The 20,861-nt window shown below is 35.2% G+C and overlaps 1 protein-coding gene across 2 annotated transcripts; it reads left to right on the top strand.

The window, feature by feature from the left end:
* The first annotated feature begins 985 nt into the window (after nt 1-985).
* CLEC12A (C-type lectin domain family 12 member A) lies at nt 986-18,986 on the top strand. Of its 2 annotated transcripts, XM_037068387.1 has the most exons (6): nt 987-1,307; nt 4,920-5,018; nt 12,440-12,628; nt 14,139-14,290; nt 15,512-15,618; nt 18,703-18,986. In XM_037068387.1, exons 1-6 carry the CDS (start codon nt 1,217-1,219, stop codon nt 18,878-18,880), a joined length of 816 nt encoding a protein of 271 aa, XP_036924282.1. In that variant the 5' UTR covers nt 987-1,216; the 3' UTR covers nt 18,881-18,986. The 2 variants fall into 2 exon arrangements, with proteins under 2 accessions (XP_036924284.1, XP_036924282.1); XM_037068389.1 differs by lacking the exon at nt 4,920-5,018 and having other exon boundaries at nt 986-1,307.
* Nucleotides 18,987-20,861: the final 1,875 nt, after the last annotated feature.

The raw sequence follows: 20,861 nt of genomic DNA, 5'->3' as shown, positions 1-20,861 counted from the left end.
TGTATATATTCTTAATTATTTTGAATCTGTATTTTTCTTCTTTTGTAGCTCTTGTGAAAAAGATATTTTTAATTTCACTATTACTGTCTATTCTAATATATAACAAAAAGTTAATTTTTTATTAAATCCTTTAAAAAGCTGATTACATTCTCTTTAGTAAAAGAGAATGGTATTTATGGTATTTATGTGTGGAAACACCAATATGAATTTTAAGGTCAGAGTTACTAATGAAAATTAGAAAGAAATTACTGTACTCAAACACAATCATCCCACAACCCGCAGCTCCACCTTGCGTACTTAATCATGAAATGAATGAACCTCTGCCCCCTTGAGAACGTTGCATGATACTTACCCAACATCTGCCTGCGTAACCCTGGATGGAGCCTCACTTCCTTCCTCCTTTTGGCAGCTTAGCTGACAACTGGCTCAAAATGACAGCCAGGCTGCAGAAAGACAGCAAGGTTGATCTCAGGGTTCCTGGCTTGCACAGCTATTTCTAGGACCTTTGGCATACCAACCTGGGTATGCACACTCCCTAGCAAGGTTCCAGAGCCCCGGGTCCCTTAGTATATTTCTTGACGTTAAGAAACTAGGTATTCTCTATCTCCTTTCGGCTAGCCTGTGCCTTTGTAACAAGGTGCTAAGGTGGAACTTACACTCCTCCTTTCTCTAGGAGTGCTCTGTGTGTGTGTGTGTGTGCAGCTTCCTGGCTATGGCAAACCCCGTGTATCCGAATCTTTGCCATCACATGGGCAGAACGTGGTGCCAGGCCATTTCTGTAGAGTAGTGAGAGTTTGAGGATTGTGTCCCTTCTGTTACTTCTCTGCTTGAGAGTTTGTATCCAATAAATTCTGTTGTATCTGCATCATGTTGCGCTAGTGATTCATACCTCTTGCACAACACTGATAAAATGCCCAGACACAGTTTTGAAAGCTACTCTGCAGTTGGTAGACACAGAGAAATGAGAAAAGGGAAGAGGTGAGGAAGGGTTTTTCTCCTGTACCAGCTCTCTGTTCTTGTCTGAACCCACCACAGGGCAGCCGCTCATTTGAATGCTTATGAGTGGTTGAGTGGATTTTGGAAACAGAAGTTTAGGCTCATAATTTCCAGCTTCAGTTTATAAACCGAATTCAAAATCACAACTGCTGCTTAATATCCACCTGCTAGGCTACCTTCATCTTTTACAGTTTGTCAAGCTTCCTTTTCATAACCATCGATGTCTGAAGAAGTTACTTACGCAAATCTAAAATTCCAGGACTCCAGAACGATAGAACATACGCAGAAGTTTGACCAAGCTGGTATAAAAGGTAAGCTTTTGAGCTATGGGTGTTCTGTGAGCTGGTACAAGGGGAGCGTAGAAGGTGATGGAGGGGTAAGGGTAGTAGTCCTGCGCCGTAGATAGTAATGAATTGACAATGACCCCTCAACTTGGAATTTTAATTAAGCTTCTCATTTTTATCAAAGTCACCAGAAGTGTTCATAGCGAATTATTATAAAGGGGTTTCTAAAGGCATTGATCAACATCTTGAACATTCAATCTTTCAAAATGTAAAAAAATTTCTATCTTTTAATATAACACTCAAGATAATAAATAGGGTATTATTTCTTATGTGGCTAGATTGTGAAATGTTTGTTTTCCCCATGAAAGGAAGCCAAGACAAGTAATAGTTATTTGTATTCCTTTTTATAAAAAAATGCTTGTGTGTGTGTGTATCTATGGCAGAGAGAGAGTCAGAGGTATCTGATTTTATTTGATATTCTACCAAGTCAAGCATATATTGTGCTAATACTTCTCCTTATCTGGTGATCTTTTCCCAAGTTAATAAAATATAGAGGAGCTTAAGTTAAATAAAGGACACATTAAAGGATTAAAGAAGAAAAGAGACAAAGAAATATTTGAAGATAAAACATTCAAAACTACGCTATACCTGGAAGCTTTGTATTCTTCCATTCTAATTTCAATCAGATATAAATGGAATACCTGTGATGATTACCAGTTTATGCTTCATTAAAATATACTTTGATTTTCATCCTACTTATTCCTCTTATTATCCCATATTCCTCTTATTATACACAGTTCCTACCTCCTGGGTCCTGGTTTTTTGGATGAAATCTGCCCAAGCATATCCATATTTGAACTCAATGTATTTAGGTTAGAAATAAAATAAACAGTAGTTACAGAGAAATCAAGAAGTTTATAGGAATAGTGGCATTATGAGAGGGGAGTAATAGAAGAATTTTCCTATTTTATTAAGTTCTTATTTTCCCATAAAATGTGACATTCTTTTAAATACTAACATTACTCTGAATACAATTTTTGCTGTTTGTTATTGTACCTGTTTATTATCAGCATGGTAAAAGTTTAAATAGAGAAACAGCTCAATTTTGTGAAATTGTCCTTTAATATCGATTTTTAAATATTTTATTTATTTATCTTTAGAGGGCAAGGGAAGGAGAGAGGGAGATAATATCGATTTTTTTTAAAGGAGGATCAATTAAAATTTTTGCAATGTTTTTAATCTTAATTTCCTTGTTTGTATTTCTCCATTTTATAGTATAAGAAGATGCATATAACATTAATTTAATGCACAATTATTGTTTCTATTCCCTAATGCATTCATTCTCATCTCTGGTTCTACTAATCTGTCTTATCCTAAATTTCCACTTTGGAAATTCTTTGACTCTCTAGAAAACTTGAAATCATGTCTCATTCACTACTGAATTTTGTCTACGTTTCTCATTATCTAGCTTAAAGTCTATAATGTATAATGTGAACTTTATATTATGTAATATCTACCCTTACGACCTTATATATATACTTTCAATGTACCCTGTTTTTTTCTTTGAAAAACTTCAACCGTGCTTTGAAATCAGAGAATGTGATGTCTCTGGCTTTGTTCTTTTTTCCAAAGATCGATTGCTTTGGCTATTTATGACCTTTTATTGTTCTATACAAATTTGAGCATTGTTTGATATATTTCTGAGAAAAATACAATTAGAATTTTAATAAAAATTGCACTGATCTGTATATTGCTTGAGTAGCACAGATATTTTAGTGATTATCATTTCAACCCACGAGTATGGAATCTTTCCGCTTATTTGTGTTCTCATTAGTTCTTTCCTTAATGTCTTGTGGTCTTCAGTATAGAGGTTTTCACCTTCTTGGTTAAATTTATTTTCAGGTATTTTATTCTTTATTGATGCCATTATAAATGGAATTTTTATCTTAATATGTCTTTCAGATAGTTCATTATTAGTGTAATTAAATGCAATCGATTTTTGTGTATTGAATTTGTATCCTCATCTTCACTGAATTTGCTTACTAGTTCTAACAGTTTTATTTAGGGTTTAGGGTTTTCTATATGTAATATCATATCATCTTCAAATAGTGACAGTTGTACTTTTTCCTTCCCAATTTGGATGGCTAGGGATTCCAAAACTATGTTGAATAAAAAGTGGCAAGAATGAGCATCCTTATCTTGTTCCTGATTTTAGAGGAAAAGCATTTAGCTTTTCACCAGTAAGTATGATATTAGCTGTGTATAGGCTTCACATATATGGTCTTTATTATGTTGAGGTATATTATTTCTATACACACTTTGTTTAGTTTTATTATAAATTGAGGCTGAATTTTGTAGTATACTTTTTCTGCATCTTTTGAGAAGATCAAAATGATTTTTATCCTTTTTCTTTTAATGTGGGTATCACACTGACTGATGTGTGGAAGTTGAACCATCTTTGCATACCTGGAATAAACTCCACTTGGTTGGGGCATATATTTTTTAATTATTGTTTAATCCAGTTTGCTAATATTTTGTTCATGATTTTTCATCTACATTCATAAGGAATATTAGTCTGTGATTTTCTTTTCTTTTAGTATCCTTGTCTGCTTTTGGTATCAAGGTAATGCTGGCCTTTTAAGTGAGCTTGGAAGTGTTCCCTCATATTTTATTTTTTGGAAGACTTTGAGAAATATTGGCATTAATTTTTCTTTGAATATTGGTAAAATCTTGCAGGAAAGTTGTCTGGTCCTGGACTTTTGTTTGTTGAGAGATTTTTGCTTGCTGATTCAATCTTCTTACAAGTAATAAATCTGTTCAAATTATCTACTTAATTATGATTAAATCATGGTGAGCTTTTAGCAATTTATTCTTTTTCTGGTTATCCAATTTTGTTTGCATCTAATTAATTATTCATAGCAGTCTGTTATGTTCTTGTATTTCTGTAGTTTCAGTTGTAATATCTCCTCTTTCATTTTTTAAGTATAATAATTATCATATAAAGTTCATAAATCATGCTTTTAAAAAGAAGGAAATTGCTTTGGGCTTTACTCTTTAGTAAAAAGAAAACAATCAACAGAAGTTTGTTGTTAAAAAATGATAAAACAAATTTAAGAAGGCAATGATATAGCTTCATAAGGACACTCAGAGACATTGAAAGGGACAGCCTATCACTATGCTCCATAGACATGATTTTCTGGGGAAAACATATGTAACCAAAATTATTTTCTTTGACATCCCCCAATTGTCCACTCAAACAAGGGAAAACTCAAATTGATTTCTGTTACCTGCCTCGTACTCAGTTCCTCCAATTTTTACGGAAAATATATATTGTGTCCAGATTGAATGGGTTACTTACTTTTCTTTTGTAAACTGCTTTTTTTTTTTTGGCCTGTGTTTCTTGAATCGGCCTAACAATGAACTCTCTTTGAAAACTAGTTTAATGCAAAAAAGCTAAAAAGTGTTTTTGAGTATTTCTTGACATATTTTTAAAGAAGCATTTAAAGGTGTCCTTGTGTGTTATTACTTTACCATGTATATATTAGGAAAGAAAACACAACCTAAATGAATGGATCAATCAATCAGTCAAATTCAGATGTACACCATTTCCTGTTTTCTTTGCCAATTTGCTTTCCACAGCGCCTCCTGCTCCTTCCCATGGGCTACGTAAAAGAGACATGGCTCTTATGCTTCTGTGCCTTCTGCTGGTGATTGGACTGGGAGTCTTAGGAAGCATATGTATGTATTACCCATGTTTTGATTGAAGAGAAAGGCACCTAGAATTATATGAGTTTTACAAGGAAGTTCACTATTTGAAAAGAGGCTTTGGAGGGATTATAAGTTATATATAAACAAAGAGAGGACTTACAAGTTTTTGCAGTATGATAATCTCTTTCGCTCACTCCTGTGAAATGAATGCTCTAGACCTTTAATATTCTTCAAAATAATTTTTATTATCGTTCAGTTATATTGGCCTGATTTTCCCCCATTGCTCTCCCCTGCCCTGCCCAATGCCACCTCCCAAAATCAATCTCCCCTCCACTGTCCTTGTCTATGGGTCCCTTATACGTGTTCCTTGACTTGACTGTGCCTTTTCTTCCCACAATATCCCCCTCTCCCCACCTCTCTGGTTACTGTCAGTTTGTTTTTTATTTCCACGTCTCTGGTTCCATTTTGCTCGCTTTTTGTTTTGTTGATTAGGTTCTGGTTTTAGGGGAAATCATACGGTATTTGTCTCTTACGTGGCTTATTTCACTTAGCATAATTCTCTCCAGTTCCATCCATTCTGTGACAAAGGGTAGTAATTCCTTTTTTCTTTCTGCTGCATAGTATTCCACTGTGTAAATGTACCAGAGTTTTTTGATCCACTCATTTACTGGTGGGAACTTAGGCAGTTTTCATCACTTAGCTATTGTAAATAATGCTGCTATGAATATTGGGGTACCTAGGTTCTGTTGAATTGATGATTCAGGATTCTTAGGATATACTCCCAGCAGTGGAACTGCTGGGTCAAAAGGTAGTTCCATTTTTAGTTTCTTGAGGAAATTCCATAGTTTTCCACAGTGGCTGCACCTGTCTGCGTTCCCAGCAACAGTGCCCTAGGGTTCCACTTTCTCCTCATTCTCAACGGCACTTGTTATTTGTTGATTTATTAATGATGGCCATGCCGACTCTTGTGAAGTGGTATCTCATTGTGGTTTTAATTTGCATCTCTGATGGCTGGTGATGCTGAACATCCTTTCATATTTCCTGAACATCCTTTCTGGGCCCTCTGTATGTCCTCCTTGGAGAAATGTCTGTTAAGGTCCTTTGCCCATTTTTTAAATTGGGCTGTTTGTCTTCCTGTAGTGGAGTCATGTGAGTTCTTTAAAACTTTTTAGTTTGATGAAGTTTCATTTGTATATTTTTCCCTTTATATCCCTTGTTCCTGGGGACATATTGATGAAAACATTGCAGCATGGAATATCTGAAACTTCTGTCCCTGTGTTCTACTCTAGGACTTTTGTGGTTTTGAGTTTATTTTTGTGTATGGTGTAAGTTGGAGGCCTAGTTTCATTTTTGCAAGTAGCTGTCCAGATCTTCCAATACCACCTGCCGAAGATGCAATTTTTACTCGATTTTATGCTCCTGCTCCTTTGTTGAATATTAATTGGCCATAGAGATATGAGTTTAGTTCTGAGCTCTCTGTTCTGTTCCATTGGTCTGTGTGTATATTCTTATGCCAGTACCAGACTGTTTTGATTATAAAGGCCATGTAATCAAAATAGTTTGCTATCAGGTATTGTGATCTCTACTACTTTGTTCTTCTTTCTCAAAATTGCGGAAGCTATTCTGTGTTGTTTACAGTTCCATATAAGTTTTTGATGTATTTATTCTATATCTGTGAAATACATCATTTTGATGGGCATTATATTGAATCTGTAAATTGCTTTGGGTAAAATAGACATTTTAATGATGTTAACTCTTCTAGTCCATGAACATGATACATGCTTTCATTTATTTGTGTCTTCCTTAATTTCTTTCTTCAGTGTTGTGTAGTTTTCTGAGTACAGGTCTTTCACCTCAGTTAAGCTTATTCCTAGGTGCTTCATTTTTCTTCTTGCTACAGTAAAAGGGTTTGTTTCCTATTTTCTGTTCCTGATATGTCATTGTTGGTATATAAAAATGCTTTCAATTTCTCTATATTGACTTCGTATCTGCTGTTTTGCCAAGTTCACTTACTAAGTTGAATAGTTTTTGCTGGAGTTTGTAGGGCTTTCTATGTATACTATCATTTCACCTGCTAACAATGACAGTTTTATTTCCTCCTTTCCAATTTGCATGCCTTTTATTTATTTTTCTTGTCTGTTCACTGTAGCTACAACTTCCAATCTCTGCTGAAAAGAAGTGGTGAGAGATGATCACCCTTGATGACATCCTGATCTTAGAGGAAAAGCTTTTATTTTTTGCCCATTGAGTATGATGTTGGCTGTAGGTTTCTCATATATGGCCTTTATTATGTTGAGGAATGCTCCCTGTACTCCCACTTTGCTGAGTGTTTTTACCATAAATGGGTGCTGTACCTTATCAAATGCTTTTTCTGATCATGTGATTTTTGTCTTTCACTTTGTTTATGTGATGTATTACATTTATTGATTTGCAAATATTGTACCATCCTTGCATCTCTGAGATGAATCCCACTTGATAATAGTGCATAAACTTTTTAGTGTATTTCTGGATCTGGTTTGCCAATATATTTTGTTGAGGATTTTATCATCTATGTTTGTCAGTGATATTGGCCTGTAGTTTTCCTTCTTTGTTGTGTCTGAATCTGGTTTTGGGATTAGGATGATGCTGGCCTCATAAAAAGAGTTCAGGGGACTTCCATATTCTTGGATTTTTTGGAATAATTTGAGAAGGATAGCAGTGGTTAGCTCTTCCTAATAGTTTCATAAAATTCTTCTGTGAAACTGTTTGGTCCAGGGCTTTTGAGTGCTGGGAATTTGTTGATGACTGGTTCAATTTCACTAGCTGTTATTGTCTGTTCAGGATTTCTGCTTCTTCTCGATTCAGTTTCGGAAGATTATATGTTTCTAGAAATTTATCCATTTCAACTAGGTTTTCAAATTTCTTGGCATATAGTGTTCATAGTAATTTTTAATAATCCTTTGTATTTCTGTGGTATCAATTGTAATTTTTCCTCTTTCTTTTTTGATTTTTATTTATTTGTGTCTTCACCCTGTTTTTTCTTGATAAGCTGTTAAAAGCTTGTCAATTTTGTTTATATTTTCAAAGAACTGGATCCTGGATTATTGATCCTTTGATTTGTTCTTATAGGCTCTATGTCATTTAATTCTGCTGCAATCTTGATCATTTCCTTTCTACTCACTCTGGGCTTTGATTGTTATTCTTCCAGTTCTTGTAGATGCAGGGTTAGGTTGTTTATTTGAGGGTTTTCTATCTGTTTTAGGTGGGTCTGTATTGCTATGATCTTTTCTCTCAGACTGCATTTTCTGTGTCCCCTTGAGTTTGGGGCTGTTGTTTGTTCATTCTCATTTGATTCCTGAAATTTTTAAATTTCTTCCTTGATCTCATTGTTAACCCATTTATTGTTTAATAACATGTTATTTAGTATCCATGAATTTGACTGTTTTTTTCTTTAGCTTGGTTTTCAGTTTAAAGCCATTATGATCTGAAAAGATGCTTGATATTACTTCAATTTTCTTGAATTTGTTGAGACTTGTTTGTGACATACCATATGGTCTATCTTTGAAAGTATTCCATGTGCATTGAAAAGAATGTGTATTTTGTTTTGGGGGTGGTGGTGAAAGGTTCTGTATATATCACTTAAGTTCACTTGATCTAGTTTGCCATTCAGTGCTACAATATCCTTGTTGGTACTTTGTTTGGAAGATCTATCCATTATTGACAGTAGGTTGTTAAAATCCCCTACTATAAGTGTGTTTCTCTCTATATCTTTCTTGAAGTTCTCCAAGATTTTCTTTATGTATTTGGGAGCTCCTCTATTGGGTGCATATATATGTTTATAATGTTTACATCTTCTTGATGGATTCTACCACTGGGTATTATGAAGTGTCCTTCCATGTTTTTTATGGCCTTTGTTTAGAAGTCTATTTTTGTCTAATCTATTGCAAGTAAGTTGTAACCCTGGCATTTTTTTCACTGTATTTTTGATTGGTATATTTTCTCCCAACTTTCACTTCCAATCTTTGTAGGTCTTTTGCTCTCAAGTATGTCTCTTATAGGCAGCATATATGCAGGCCACGTTTTCCTACCCATTCAGCTACCCTGTGTTTTTTGATCAGAGCATTTAATCTATTCACATCTAAGGTTATTATTGATAGGCTATTATTCATTGCCATTTTCCCCCCTTTCTGGCTCACAAAGGAGAAAAAAAGAGTGTGTCACTTTATCTTCTTAAAGTAGCCCCTTCAGTGTGTCCTGCAGTGCTGGTTTGGTCAGGGTATTTCCCAGACACTTTCTCTTGTCTGGGAAACTCTTCAATTCACCTTCCATTTTAACCAAGAGCCTTGTTGGGTAGAGGAGTCTTGGTTGCAGACCTTTGCTTTTCACTACTTGTAATATTTCTTGCCATTCCATTCTGGCTTGTAGTGCTTCTGTTGAGAAATCAGCTCATATTCTTACGGAAGATCTCTTGTATGTTACTTCCTGTTTCTTCTTGCTGCCATTGTCTCTTTGTCTTTGAATTTTGCAATTTTAATTATGGTGTATCATGGAGTGGGCCTCTTTGGTTCATCTTGTTTGGGACCCTCTCTGTTTCCTGGACTTTTATGACTTTTTCCCCCATCAAGTTAGGAAAGTTTTCTGTCATTACCTTTTGAAACAAGTTTTCTACCCCTTGCTCCTCCTCTTCTTCTTTTGGTAACCCTATTATATGGATATTATTATGTTTCATGTTATCCTGCAGCTTTCTTGATCCATCTTTATTCATTTTTAGTCTTTTCTCCTTTTCTTGGTCTTCATGGGAATTTTTTTATACCTTGTCCTCCTGTTTTTAATTCCTTCTACTGTGTTTTTCAATTCAAAAATTGTTTTCTTTACTTCCTCCCAGCTCTTACTCATAGTTTCTATGTCCTTTTTCATGCTGATGTAGTTCGAAGCAAGTTCCTTGTAGCTTTCCTGTAGCTCTTTGTAATTCTCACTGAGCTCATTGAGCTTCCTTATTACCATTGGTTTGAACTCACTATCTGGTAGTTTACTTGCCTTTATTTCATTTAGCAACTTTCTGGGGATTCCTCCTTTCCTTTCAATTAGGTGTTGTTTCTTTGTTCACAATTTTAGGGGAGACTTTTCTTGTTTGTTTCTGCTTCTCAAATTGATCTACTTTGACTTTCTGTCTTTGTGGTATTAACTGCTATGGTAGAAGACATGCGGGATTTAGTGGTGCAGTCTCCTTGATCTCCTAAACTTGATGCTCTTGGAATGTTCTTTATGCTGTTTATGTTGGCTCTCTGGATATAATTGGGCTTTGATTATTGTTGGGTCATTCTTCCCCTCCAGCTGGCTGAATGAGGGTCATTCCACCCACCATGTCTTGCATGCTGTTGTGTAGGCGCTGCCAGAACAAAACCACAAAGCCCAGGAAAAAGACCCACATCTGCAAAAATAATACCCACTCACAATTGCACTATCAAGAGCAAATGATTTAGTATTAATTAATAAGGGTGTAAGGAGATTAAGACTAATATAATAAAGGAGAAGCAAATATGAGGTGACTAACTGAAAGAAAAATGAGTTTGAGAGGGTAGAGGGAAGTACACTAATAAGGGTAGGGAATTGGAACAATGCAAAGACAGAAAGTAAAATCTACACTACAAATAAAAAAAGAGTGAAGAAGGCAAAATGGAGTTGGACAGAAGAGAAGTGTATAATATTAGGTTTAAACAGAAAATAAAAAATAAAGCGAGAGAGAGAAAGAAAAAGTAAAACAGTAAATAAATAATAAAAAATTAAAAAATGGAGAAAAAGATCCATTACAGTACATATCAACAATAAATGAGCTAAGATTAATATAGGTGAGATGGGAATAAGAGGAGGAAAAGAAAGAAAAATGTTAAAAAGTTGGCTAGAGAAAAAGGAAATGATTTTGAGATCATAGAAGAAAGAACACTAAAAGTGAGGAATGAAAACCAGGCCCAGACAGAGAAAAATTAAACTTTGAGATAAAAAAAGAATGGGCTGGATGAAGGCAGAATAGAGTAGGGGAGAGGAATGGTAAAATTTGAGATTTGAAACAGAAGGATAATTAAGATCTAGAGATAAAGTTGAAAAAAATGGACCAAGAACTACCCTATCCACAAACAATGAGCAAAGATTGCTAAAGGCGGAGAGAGAAAGTGAGTACTTTTTAAGAACAGGAAAAAGATTGTGAGATGACCATTTACAAGACAATCGGTTTTGAGAGACTGGACAGGAGAGAAATAGTAAGAGTGCAGAATGGAAACAAGCTGTAGCAAGAGAGAAAACAAAATTTAAAATGAAAATAGTAAGAGGAAAATAGAAGGTAAAATGGGGTAAGAGAAGGGAGGAGGAAAATGTAAGCATTGAAATAAACTATAATATAAAATTTAGTGACTTAATACGCATGCTCTTTAAGGATAAGTAATGCATGTTACTGAACTATGCAGAAAAGAAAATATTGCACATTATGGAAAAAACCATGGTGGAATTCATCTCAGTAGCATCTAGTATTTACCATTGTTTTTTTCTTTCTGGATCCACCTCTGGTGATGTCAGATGGTGTCCCAGTCTGGCCTTTGGCAGCCTGTTCAAGACTACCAGAGATCTACCCTCTGTGGCTGACTCCTTCAGTTGTTAATCTAATCATTCTCCATTCTGCAGTCAGGCTTAAGCACCACAGGGTAAAGCAGAGTATTTCCTATGGGGCAGGGCTATTGCTTCCCCCCAGGCTGATGCCACTCAGAGGGGCATGGTATGCCCGAGCAAGATGGCTTCTGCAGTCTGGGGGATGACTTAGCACGGGAATCCTGGTGGCTCCTCTCTCAGTTCTCTCCCCAAGGCTACCATCTTGTTTCTCCTCAAGCATCTTTAGTCCACTCTGCATCCCACCCCATGTGCCAGTGCACAGGGTAAGCGGTTGCATGTGAAAAATTTATGCATTGGCCCTTTAAATGCCTCTCTGCTTCTCCAGCCATCCATCTCTGTCAGAGAGAAACCCGGCCACTTTTTGCAGCTTGATGTTATCTGTATACTTTTCAAGCTCTGGTAATGTAAGTTGGGGAGCACAGCTTGGGTTTTAGACTCCACGCTTCTCAGGGGGAACCCCCAGTCTGCTGAGATATCCCTCCAGTACTTAAACTGCCACTCATGCAGGCCCAGCCAGCCCTCTCACGGCTCCACGATCCTTACCAGTCATGTTGTGTTGATGCTGTTTCTTCTGTGTGTCTGTGGTTATAAGACTTCTCTCCTACTATTGTTCAGTTGTTTATTCCAGATGATTTCTCCATAATTTTGTTGTAATTCCAGATTGGTTGCGGGAGGAACTTAGTGTAACTTCCACTCATTCCTCCCCCTTCTTGGATCCTCCTAATAGTCTTACTACTATTTCAGGAAAAAAGGAGGTTATGGGTCTACTAAAAGATTAATTTTTTAAATCATTTTGTTTTTCTGATCTGGAGTTCACCTAACTTCAAAGAGAGCAATGGGAAAATTAAAAAAACTACAAAATGTCAAAGAAGAACTTCAGAAAAATGTTTCTCTACAACTGATGCATAATATGTATATTTGCAACAAGATCAGGAACATCTCTACCACACTGCAGGAACTGGCCACCAAATTATGTTATGAGCTATATAGAAAAGAACCAGGTAATCCTATATTCATCTCTAAGTTATTTATTAGACAATGAACTAAACCTAGGTGTCACTTAGGAATCAGTCTTTTCCTAGGAAGTCATTTTTTGGGAAAAGGAATGAAATGTAGTTGACAGAGAAATTGATATTTCTATGCAGTTAGAAGAAAAACAAAAAAAGTAATAATAACATAGGCCCCAAAATTACAGGGGATAGCAATAACTTAATGAGACATTAAACAATGTGCAGTTTCTCTAATCTGACATTCACTAGATTTTTGGGGGGTATTGAGGTCAACACATGACAGAGAGAAAAGGGTATCTCTTCAAAGGTGCCCTAAATTTCAGTGAATTTTTCACTTTTGTTTATTTATTTACTTATTTTTATTTTATCATTGTTCAATTAAGAGTTGCCCTTTTGCTCACCTCAGTGATTTTTAATGAGAGTCAAGAGAAAATAAAGTTAAACCTTACCCTTAGAATTGGAAGACATTTGTCTTTTAATATCTTTAATACTTCCTATCACTGTAATAACTAAAGTATGTTCTTTGTGCTCTTGCAAAGTCGCCCAAATATTCAACAAGTCAGAGCTAGAAATGGCATAGTTGGAGAAGGCAGGATTGATGTTGTGGGGTTGATTCTCACCACCCAATGTTTCTTGTGATTAACCTTTATTACCATATAGTAATTTTAAAGAATGACAAAAAGAGAATTGACTTAATCACTATCCAGGGCTTCTGAGGTGGGAAAATATGCTGGAATCCAAGTTTTTAGTTTGAAAGGTGTTGTTCAAATTATTAGGTTGGCCAAACAGTTCATTTAGTATTTTTTTCCATACGATAGCTCTAGTAGTGCTTAGTTGTCCTTAACTTCATTTGAAAAACTTTGTTAGATTATATTGTAATAACTGTCATATCAGCATGCATTTTAAAATAAAATGTATCTAAATTGGTGCATTTGTGCAGTCATTTTAATATTGAAGATAAAGGAATATGCAACATTGTCAGTGTATTATTCTTTATTATTTCAAGAAAGGTAAAAATGCAAAAAAAAAGACTTGTGCAGTACATGGAGAAGGTGCTGTGACTGATCAAACATGTCAAAAGTGGTTTACAAAGTTTGTCGGTACTCTTGATATTTTTGCCAAATAATTCTTTGTTGTGGTATTGTCTTAAACATTGGAAGATGTTTAGCAGCACCCCTGGACTCCACTCGCTAGAAGCCATTAACAGAAGATAGCTGACATATGCAAAATATCCAAATCAATAAAGTTATTGGTGAAAATGAAAAAATGTGTCTTTTATTTTAAGGAAAAAAACTAAATGGACTTTTTGGGCAACCCAATATATTCTAGACACATTGTGGTGATAGATATGGGCTTAAAATACAAGATGGATTTTCTTTGTCTTTGTTATAAGAAGAAGAAAACAAGTAAATCTGGTTAATCTAACATAGAGGGCAATGAGAATCATGAGAATAATGAAGTCTGTCAACATACACCAAGTAAAACAGCATTCTTCTTCCAGAGCATAGATGTAAACCTTGTCCAAAAGAATGGATGTGGCATGAGGACAGCTGTTATAAACTATTTAACAATGATGACACATGGCAAAATAGTGACATGACATGTTCTGCTCACAATGCCAGCCTGTTGAAGATTAAGAACAAAAGTGTATTGGTAAGGTTTTATGGATCTCTGCTTGGGAGGGAGGAAGTCACTTTTCTCAAGATACAGTAAGGAGGAGTGATGCATGCTGGGGAAGATACGTATTAATCCAGACATGATTGCGGCTTATTCTAGTTGGGGTGTGAAGCGACTGAGATTTAGCACACTTATCTCAGATAGCTAAGGTACAGCATACAACACTTTAAATTTAGAACTTTAGCATCAGTGGAATCTGAGAGGCTGGGCAGACGTATAGTAATGGGGCACCGAGAATCAGGTCTTTAAACATTTCCAAATGTGAAGATCAATTTGCAGAACACAATTTATGAGGATTTATCTAAAAACAGAAAGTCTGGAAATTATTCCTGAGGTTTACCAATTCCATAAAATGTACGTAGGAGGAGATTCTTTATTTTCACCATTTTGCATTTGTTTAACTAAGAGACAAAGTCAACACATACTAAAATAAAAAGACAGTTTGGGTAAAATATAAAGAGCAGAATTAAGATGGAATGACAAAGGCAGCTATATTGCAAGGAGTCCAGGAAATCCAGGAAATCCAGGAAAAAGTGAGTTCCTTGGAAGACTTATTTGTATAATTATTTTATAATATCTAATTAGTATCTCCATATTTTGCTTATTACTCAGAATTTCTGGCCTCTCAGATAATAATCATATTTATTTTTAAGCCAAAAATTCATTTTCTAAAAATACTCAGCTTCCTCACTCAAGCAACTTTGCCTTCTGTATAAAAAGAGCAAAAATCAATCCATAGCTCTTCCTCAAATGATCCATTCACAGTTATTTACTCAAAGAAAAGCTATTATAGCTACAAAAATATGGACTGTATTTAAATTCTATTCTATAACCCCTATCATCTCACTTTGCTGTTTTTCCCCTGCTCTCTGTTTCTATTAACATATGTTTGTAGTGATTAGCCACCTCGTTGCCCCCAGACTAAATATTTACTGTTCAGTATTTGAATCCTGTAAACTACATTGACCCTTAATTAAAGTTATGTGTGGATTGGTAGATCCTTCTACAGTAACGGATGTACAAATGCTACAGGAAGTCTTACAGTAAAAAAAGTCTCAATTTTCTTTAATAAGATTGAAAAATAATATAATTTTAGAAAATGTTACATTCAGACAGTTATTTATAAGAATTTATATGCGAGGCAATATAAAGAAATGGGAGGTGGTTATTTTAATCAACCATTTCTATTTCCCATAGGAATTTATAAAGTCCCAGCGGTTACATGACTATTGGCTAGGATTATCTCCCAGGAAATATCCCACAAAATACAAAGACTTGGATGAAGCATTTACCTCCTTGGATTGGTAAGTCTTTAGTTTTCCTTGAGTGTTTCTGGTTGATATGAGTAAAGGACTTTTCTCCAGGGGCATTGTAGATTACCATTAAAAGTGGCTTCAGTTAAAATTGCATTCGTAAAGAACTGTTTTCCATAAGTATTTTTATGTATCTAATCATGCAAGAAGTTGTCACAAATGTCTTCTCATTATCTTGACAAGCCACTAATAAATTTATAGTAATCAAAAAAGGGAGAATTTCTGTAAATAGTGTTTTTATCTAAGAGCACTGTAGAAGCCAACATGATTTCTTGGGTTTGAACATGTCTAAAATAATGCTAAGTGCTGGGATTCATAGATGAACAAAAGAGTGATTCTACCCTTAGTTGCTTCACCATTGATGGTGTGATCAGACTAAATTGAAAAATCTGCAGATAAAAACAGATAGAACGTGATAATGCTTCAGTTAGAATAACAAAAAATAAGTTTTAGCTTTGAAATTTGTGTTATAACTGATACTTGAATTGGCCATTTTTGAATGAAAATTTTGGAGATAGAGTAGCATTTCTGATAAAGAAAATAAAATGCACCTGAATGTGTATATTGCATAAAAGCTATCTATAAAACATTTTGTTGTGTAATATATTTAAATGTGACTTTAAATGCACTCATATGTTGCAGTTGTTCCATGTGTAATGGGGAAAAAAAGACTTACATAAAAATAATGTCAAAATTTTATCTGCAGTTTATAATATATATTCAATCTGGGAAGCAGATTAGATTGAAGAAAGAAGACAGAGTGTTACCTACTGCATACTGCCACAAGCCCACACATTTACACGTGTGTGTGGGTTGAGGGCACATGAAGCAGGAGTGAACTCAGGGCGATTGTGTTCGGTGCTGCCACACTGACTCTGAGCTCTGCGGTCCCTGTACACTCACCACCGTGGCCAGACAGCACATAGAAGCTTTGCTTTTTTGTTTTGGTTGTGTTTTTCTTCTAATAAAAATAGTAGGTGAGTCTTTTTTTTTAAAGGAGTATGGGTCGAAAAGACAAGGCAGTTCTATCTTTGGAAGTTTGCAATAATAGGCCAGAATAGGCAATGAGTACAAACAGAGAATTAAAAAATATATAGTTAAAAATATCTCATTTGGAGTGAAGCAGAAAAGATAAAGGTAGTGTATGTCAGAGAAACCTTGTTTTGAAAAAGTAGAGATGAAAACTTGTTCTGAAAAGGTAGAATTTCTCTATTTCATGTTCCTGTTAAAGGTGAGATCATATGGTATTTGTCTTTCACTGCCTGGCTTATTTCACTCAGCATAATGCTTTCCAGTTCCATCCATGCTGTTGCAAAGGGTAGGAGTTCCTTCTTCCTTTCTGTAGCATAGTATTCCATTGTGTAAATGTACCATGGTTTTTAGATCCATTCATTTACTGATGGGCACCTAGGTTGCTTCCAACTCTTGGCTATTGTAAATTGTGCTGCTATGAAAATTGGGGTGCATAGGTTCTTTTGTATTGGTCTTTCAGGGTTCTTAGGATGTAATCCTAGCAGTGGAATTGCTGGGTTGAAAGGCATATCTATTTTTAGTTTTCTTAAAAAATTTCATACTGTTTTCCATAGTGGTTTCACCAGTCTGCAATCCCACCAACAGTGAACTAGGGTTCCCTTTCTCCACAACCTCTCTGACACTTGTTGTTTGTTGCATTGTTTATGATGTTCATTCTGACCTGTGTGAAGTGGTATCTCATTGTGGTTTTAATTTGCATCTCTTGGATAGCTGGCAATATTGAGCATCTTTTCATGTGACTCTGAATCCTCTGTACATTCCCCTTGGAGAAGTGTCTGTTCAAGTCCTTTGCCCACTTTTTAATTGGGTTGCTTATGTTCTTAGAGTGGAGTCATGTAAATTCTTTGTATATTTTGGAGATTAAATCCTTGTCTGAGGAATCATTGGCAAATATGTTTTTTCATACAGTTGGTTCTCTTTTTATTTTAATACTGTTTTCTTTAGCTGTGCAGGGGAAAAGGGGAAGAAGGGTTTACAGGAACGAGTATAAAGGACACATTGACAAAAACTAAGGGGGTGGAAATGGGAGGAAGGTGGGGAGCACTGGTGGGGTGGTGAGCTGGGATGGGAGTAAAAGACAGAAAACTGTACTTGAACAACAATTAAAATAAATAAATTTTAAAAAATAAAGTACATAAGCAAAAAGATTTTTATTTATAATTTTTACTAATAGAGAGATAATCTATAATGGACCAAAAATATAATAGATGTTTCTAATTATAAAGAAATAACACTAAAATAAAAGTTATATAATAGTGTATGTATATATAACATTATGTTTGTATATAATGTATAATCACATATATACATATAATTCCCTTTTGTTTTTTATTCTAAATGCTATTGTGGAGCTTGTTTCTGAAAAGGGGTGTGATCAATGACATTTGTATTATGTCACCTGGAATAGGAACTTTTACTTTTGGCAATTTGATGAATTTACTTATTAACAAATAATCATTATTTATAAGCTCAAGTATTAATACTAATTTTTTCCAAGAGATAATATTTTCAATTTACAAGTTTGCCTTAACGTATAATCCCTAATGAATAATCTTGGATAAGGGGCTGACAAAATTTAGAATTTCAGTGTAGATCTCTAAAAACATACCTAGAGGGATATGTCACTTGGAAAAGATGTGAAGCTTAGGGTGTCATACATTAGGTTTATTCCTGATATTGATGATTATGAAAAACATTTGAGGAGGACAGTGTCAAATATTTACTACTGAGTCAGTTACACTGGAGGAGCTAATGGAACAGCATTATTCTAAGTCATATTAGGTATTAGGGAAGGGAGGTGTTATGTTGGAAAGAACAGCAAGTATTCCAGATGTGGGAAATATTCCAGATGTGAAAAATAAGGCTTTCTTTGACATTATATATGTCAATAAAAATGAGGACACTCTGGATATTCTGAATGATAATTGATTTTTTAAGGCAATGCAGAGCCTAGGAGCAATGATATATTAGAAAAGTAATTTCTGTGTGAGTATGCTTCAAATGTCTGACTAGCCATGTGTAATTCTTTATTTTCTCTTTCAGGTTTACAAGAAACACAAGTGACTTAAATGATGGAATGTATTGTGGATTTATATCAAATACAAAGTATGTTTATTATAGCTCTTGCACTTACCAAAAATATAGTGCATGTGAGAAGTTAGCTAATCCAGTGAAGATTGAGAGTACACTCATGAATGAAGAACCAGATGGAAGGATATAGTTAGTGTAATTATTTTGCCTTAGATACTGTCCTCAAGTAAAGGCCGCTTTAAAAAACATACATCTTGTGGACCACACAAATGGAATAAAGATGCCGTGAAACCAAATTTTTGACTCTTGCCTAACAACTTACACTTTTAAATTTCTTCTTTCTCCTTGGTTGCTAAGTAAAAGAAACCTGAAGTCAGACCTAAAGTGAAATTATATAATTTAGATATAATCAGATATTATTAAGCATCAACACAGTGATTTGGATGAGAATACTCCTGAAAAGGAAATACTGTTTTTCCAGACATAAACAAGGTGCATACCAACCTTATGGGGAATCAGAAAAAAAACTGAATGTGAGAATATATAGAAGTATAATAAATCATGACCAATTGGGTTTATTCCAGTAATATAGCCTGATTTACACTTTGAGAAAAAGAGAAAGGTAGAAAATGGAATTGTCCGGTACTTTCCAAAGCAATCTGTAGATTCAATGGAATCCCTATCAAAATACCAATGATATATTTCACGGATATAGAACAAATTATTTCAAAAACTTATATGGAACCATAAATCACCAAGAATAGCCTGAGCAATTTTGAGAAAGAACAAACTAGGAGGGAGCCCAATACCTGATATCAAACTATTTTGACTATAAGGCCACTGTAATCGAAGTGGTCTGCTACTGGCATAAGAACAGACACATAGACCAGTGGGACAGAAGAGAGAGCCCAGAAATAAACCTGTGTCAACATGGTCAGGTCATGTCTGACAAAGCAGGCAGGGACATGAACTGGAGGAAAAACAGCCTCTTTAAAAAAAAGGTTTTTGGGAGATCTGGACAAGTACATGCAAAAAAATGAAACTCGACCACCAACTTACACCATACACCAGAATAAACTCGAGATGGATAAAAGACTTAAGTATAGGTCATGACACCATAAAAGTCCTAGAGGAGAACATAGGCAGGAAAATCTCAGATGTCCCGTGCAGCAATATTTTCACCGATACATCCCCTAGGCACAGATGGCAAACACAAGGCTCTCAGGCCCAATCCAGCTCTCCATCTTGTTTTATCCGGCCCAGCACCTTGTTTCTACCTGGCAGCAGTGCTGAGTTCCTTGCCCCTGGTTAAGGAGTAGTTACATTTACACAGTCCTAAAATTATAGTCAGCCTTTCGAAGGCAACTGAGAGGCTGATGTGGCCCCTGGTGAAAATGAGTTTGATGCCCCTGCCCTAGGGCAAGGGATATAAAGGAAAAAATAAACAAATGGAACTACATCAAACTAAGAAGCTTCTGCATGGCTAAAGAAAACATGAACAAGATGCAAATGGAAAGTGAACAAGATTTTTTAAGATTTTTCTTAAACAGGACTAAACAAATACCAATAATGAAAAGGATAGAAATATTGGATTTTATAAATAAGAACACTATTAGAAAATGAAAATGCAAGTCATAACCGTGAAAAAGACATGTGCTAAATTTTTATACATGTGCTGAATTTTTGATATGTCCTGAATTTGTATTAATATAACATATCCATATCCATATTTACATAAGGCTCATCATAAAGATGTGATTAACTCCTACAAATTAATAATTAAAAATAACTCTAATTAGGAATGGACAGAAAGATGTAAAGAGCTACTTATCAAGAAGGATATTCATCAGGCAGTGAAAGACAAATACCATATGATATCACCTTTAACAGGAATGTAAACAACAAAACAAACAAGCAAGCAAAATGTAACCAATGACAGTGAAATACAGAACGTGCTGACAGGGTCCAGAGGGTAGAGGGGAGAGAAGCACAGAGTAAAAGGGGGTGGACTCACATGAATAAGTATGAAAGACACATGGACAATAACTAAGACGGGGGGCAGAGATGGGAGGGGTGTGGGGAGCACTGGGGGGGATGCAGGGCTGGGAATACAAGAAAGAAAACTGTACTTGAACAAAAGTTAAATAAATTTAAAAAAAAAGAAAAAAAAA

The sequence above is a fragment of the Sturnira hondurensis genome, unplaced genomic scaffold (genome assembly GCF_014824575.4).
Source record: "Sturnira hondurensis isolate 20B ecotype Veracruz unplaced genomic scaffold, ASM1482457v3 Scaffold0017436, whole genome shotgun sequence".
In the NCBI taxonomy this organism is placed as follows: Eukaryota; Metazoa; Chordata; class Mammalia; order Chiroptera; family Phyllostomidae; genus Sturnira; species Sturnira hondurensis.
Note: the sequence above shows the minus strand (reverse complement) of the source record. Positions and strands in the feature narration are given on the sequence as shown.

Bases quoted from the DNA above. Each gene is read 5' to 3' on its own strand.
- CLEC12A (XM_037068387.1), top strand. From the start codon at position 1,217: ATGTCTGAAGAAGTTACTTACGCAAATCTAAAATTCCAGGACTCCAGA. The intron at 1,308-4,919 runs GTAAGCTTTTGA...TGCTTTCCACAG, and splicing joins TGACCAAGCTGGTATAAAAG to CGCCTCCTGCTCCTTCCCAT. The intron at 15,619-18,702 runs GTAAGTCTTTAG...TTTCTCTTTCAG, and splicing joins GCATTTACCTCCTTGGATTG to GTTTACAAGAAACACAAGTG.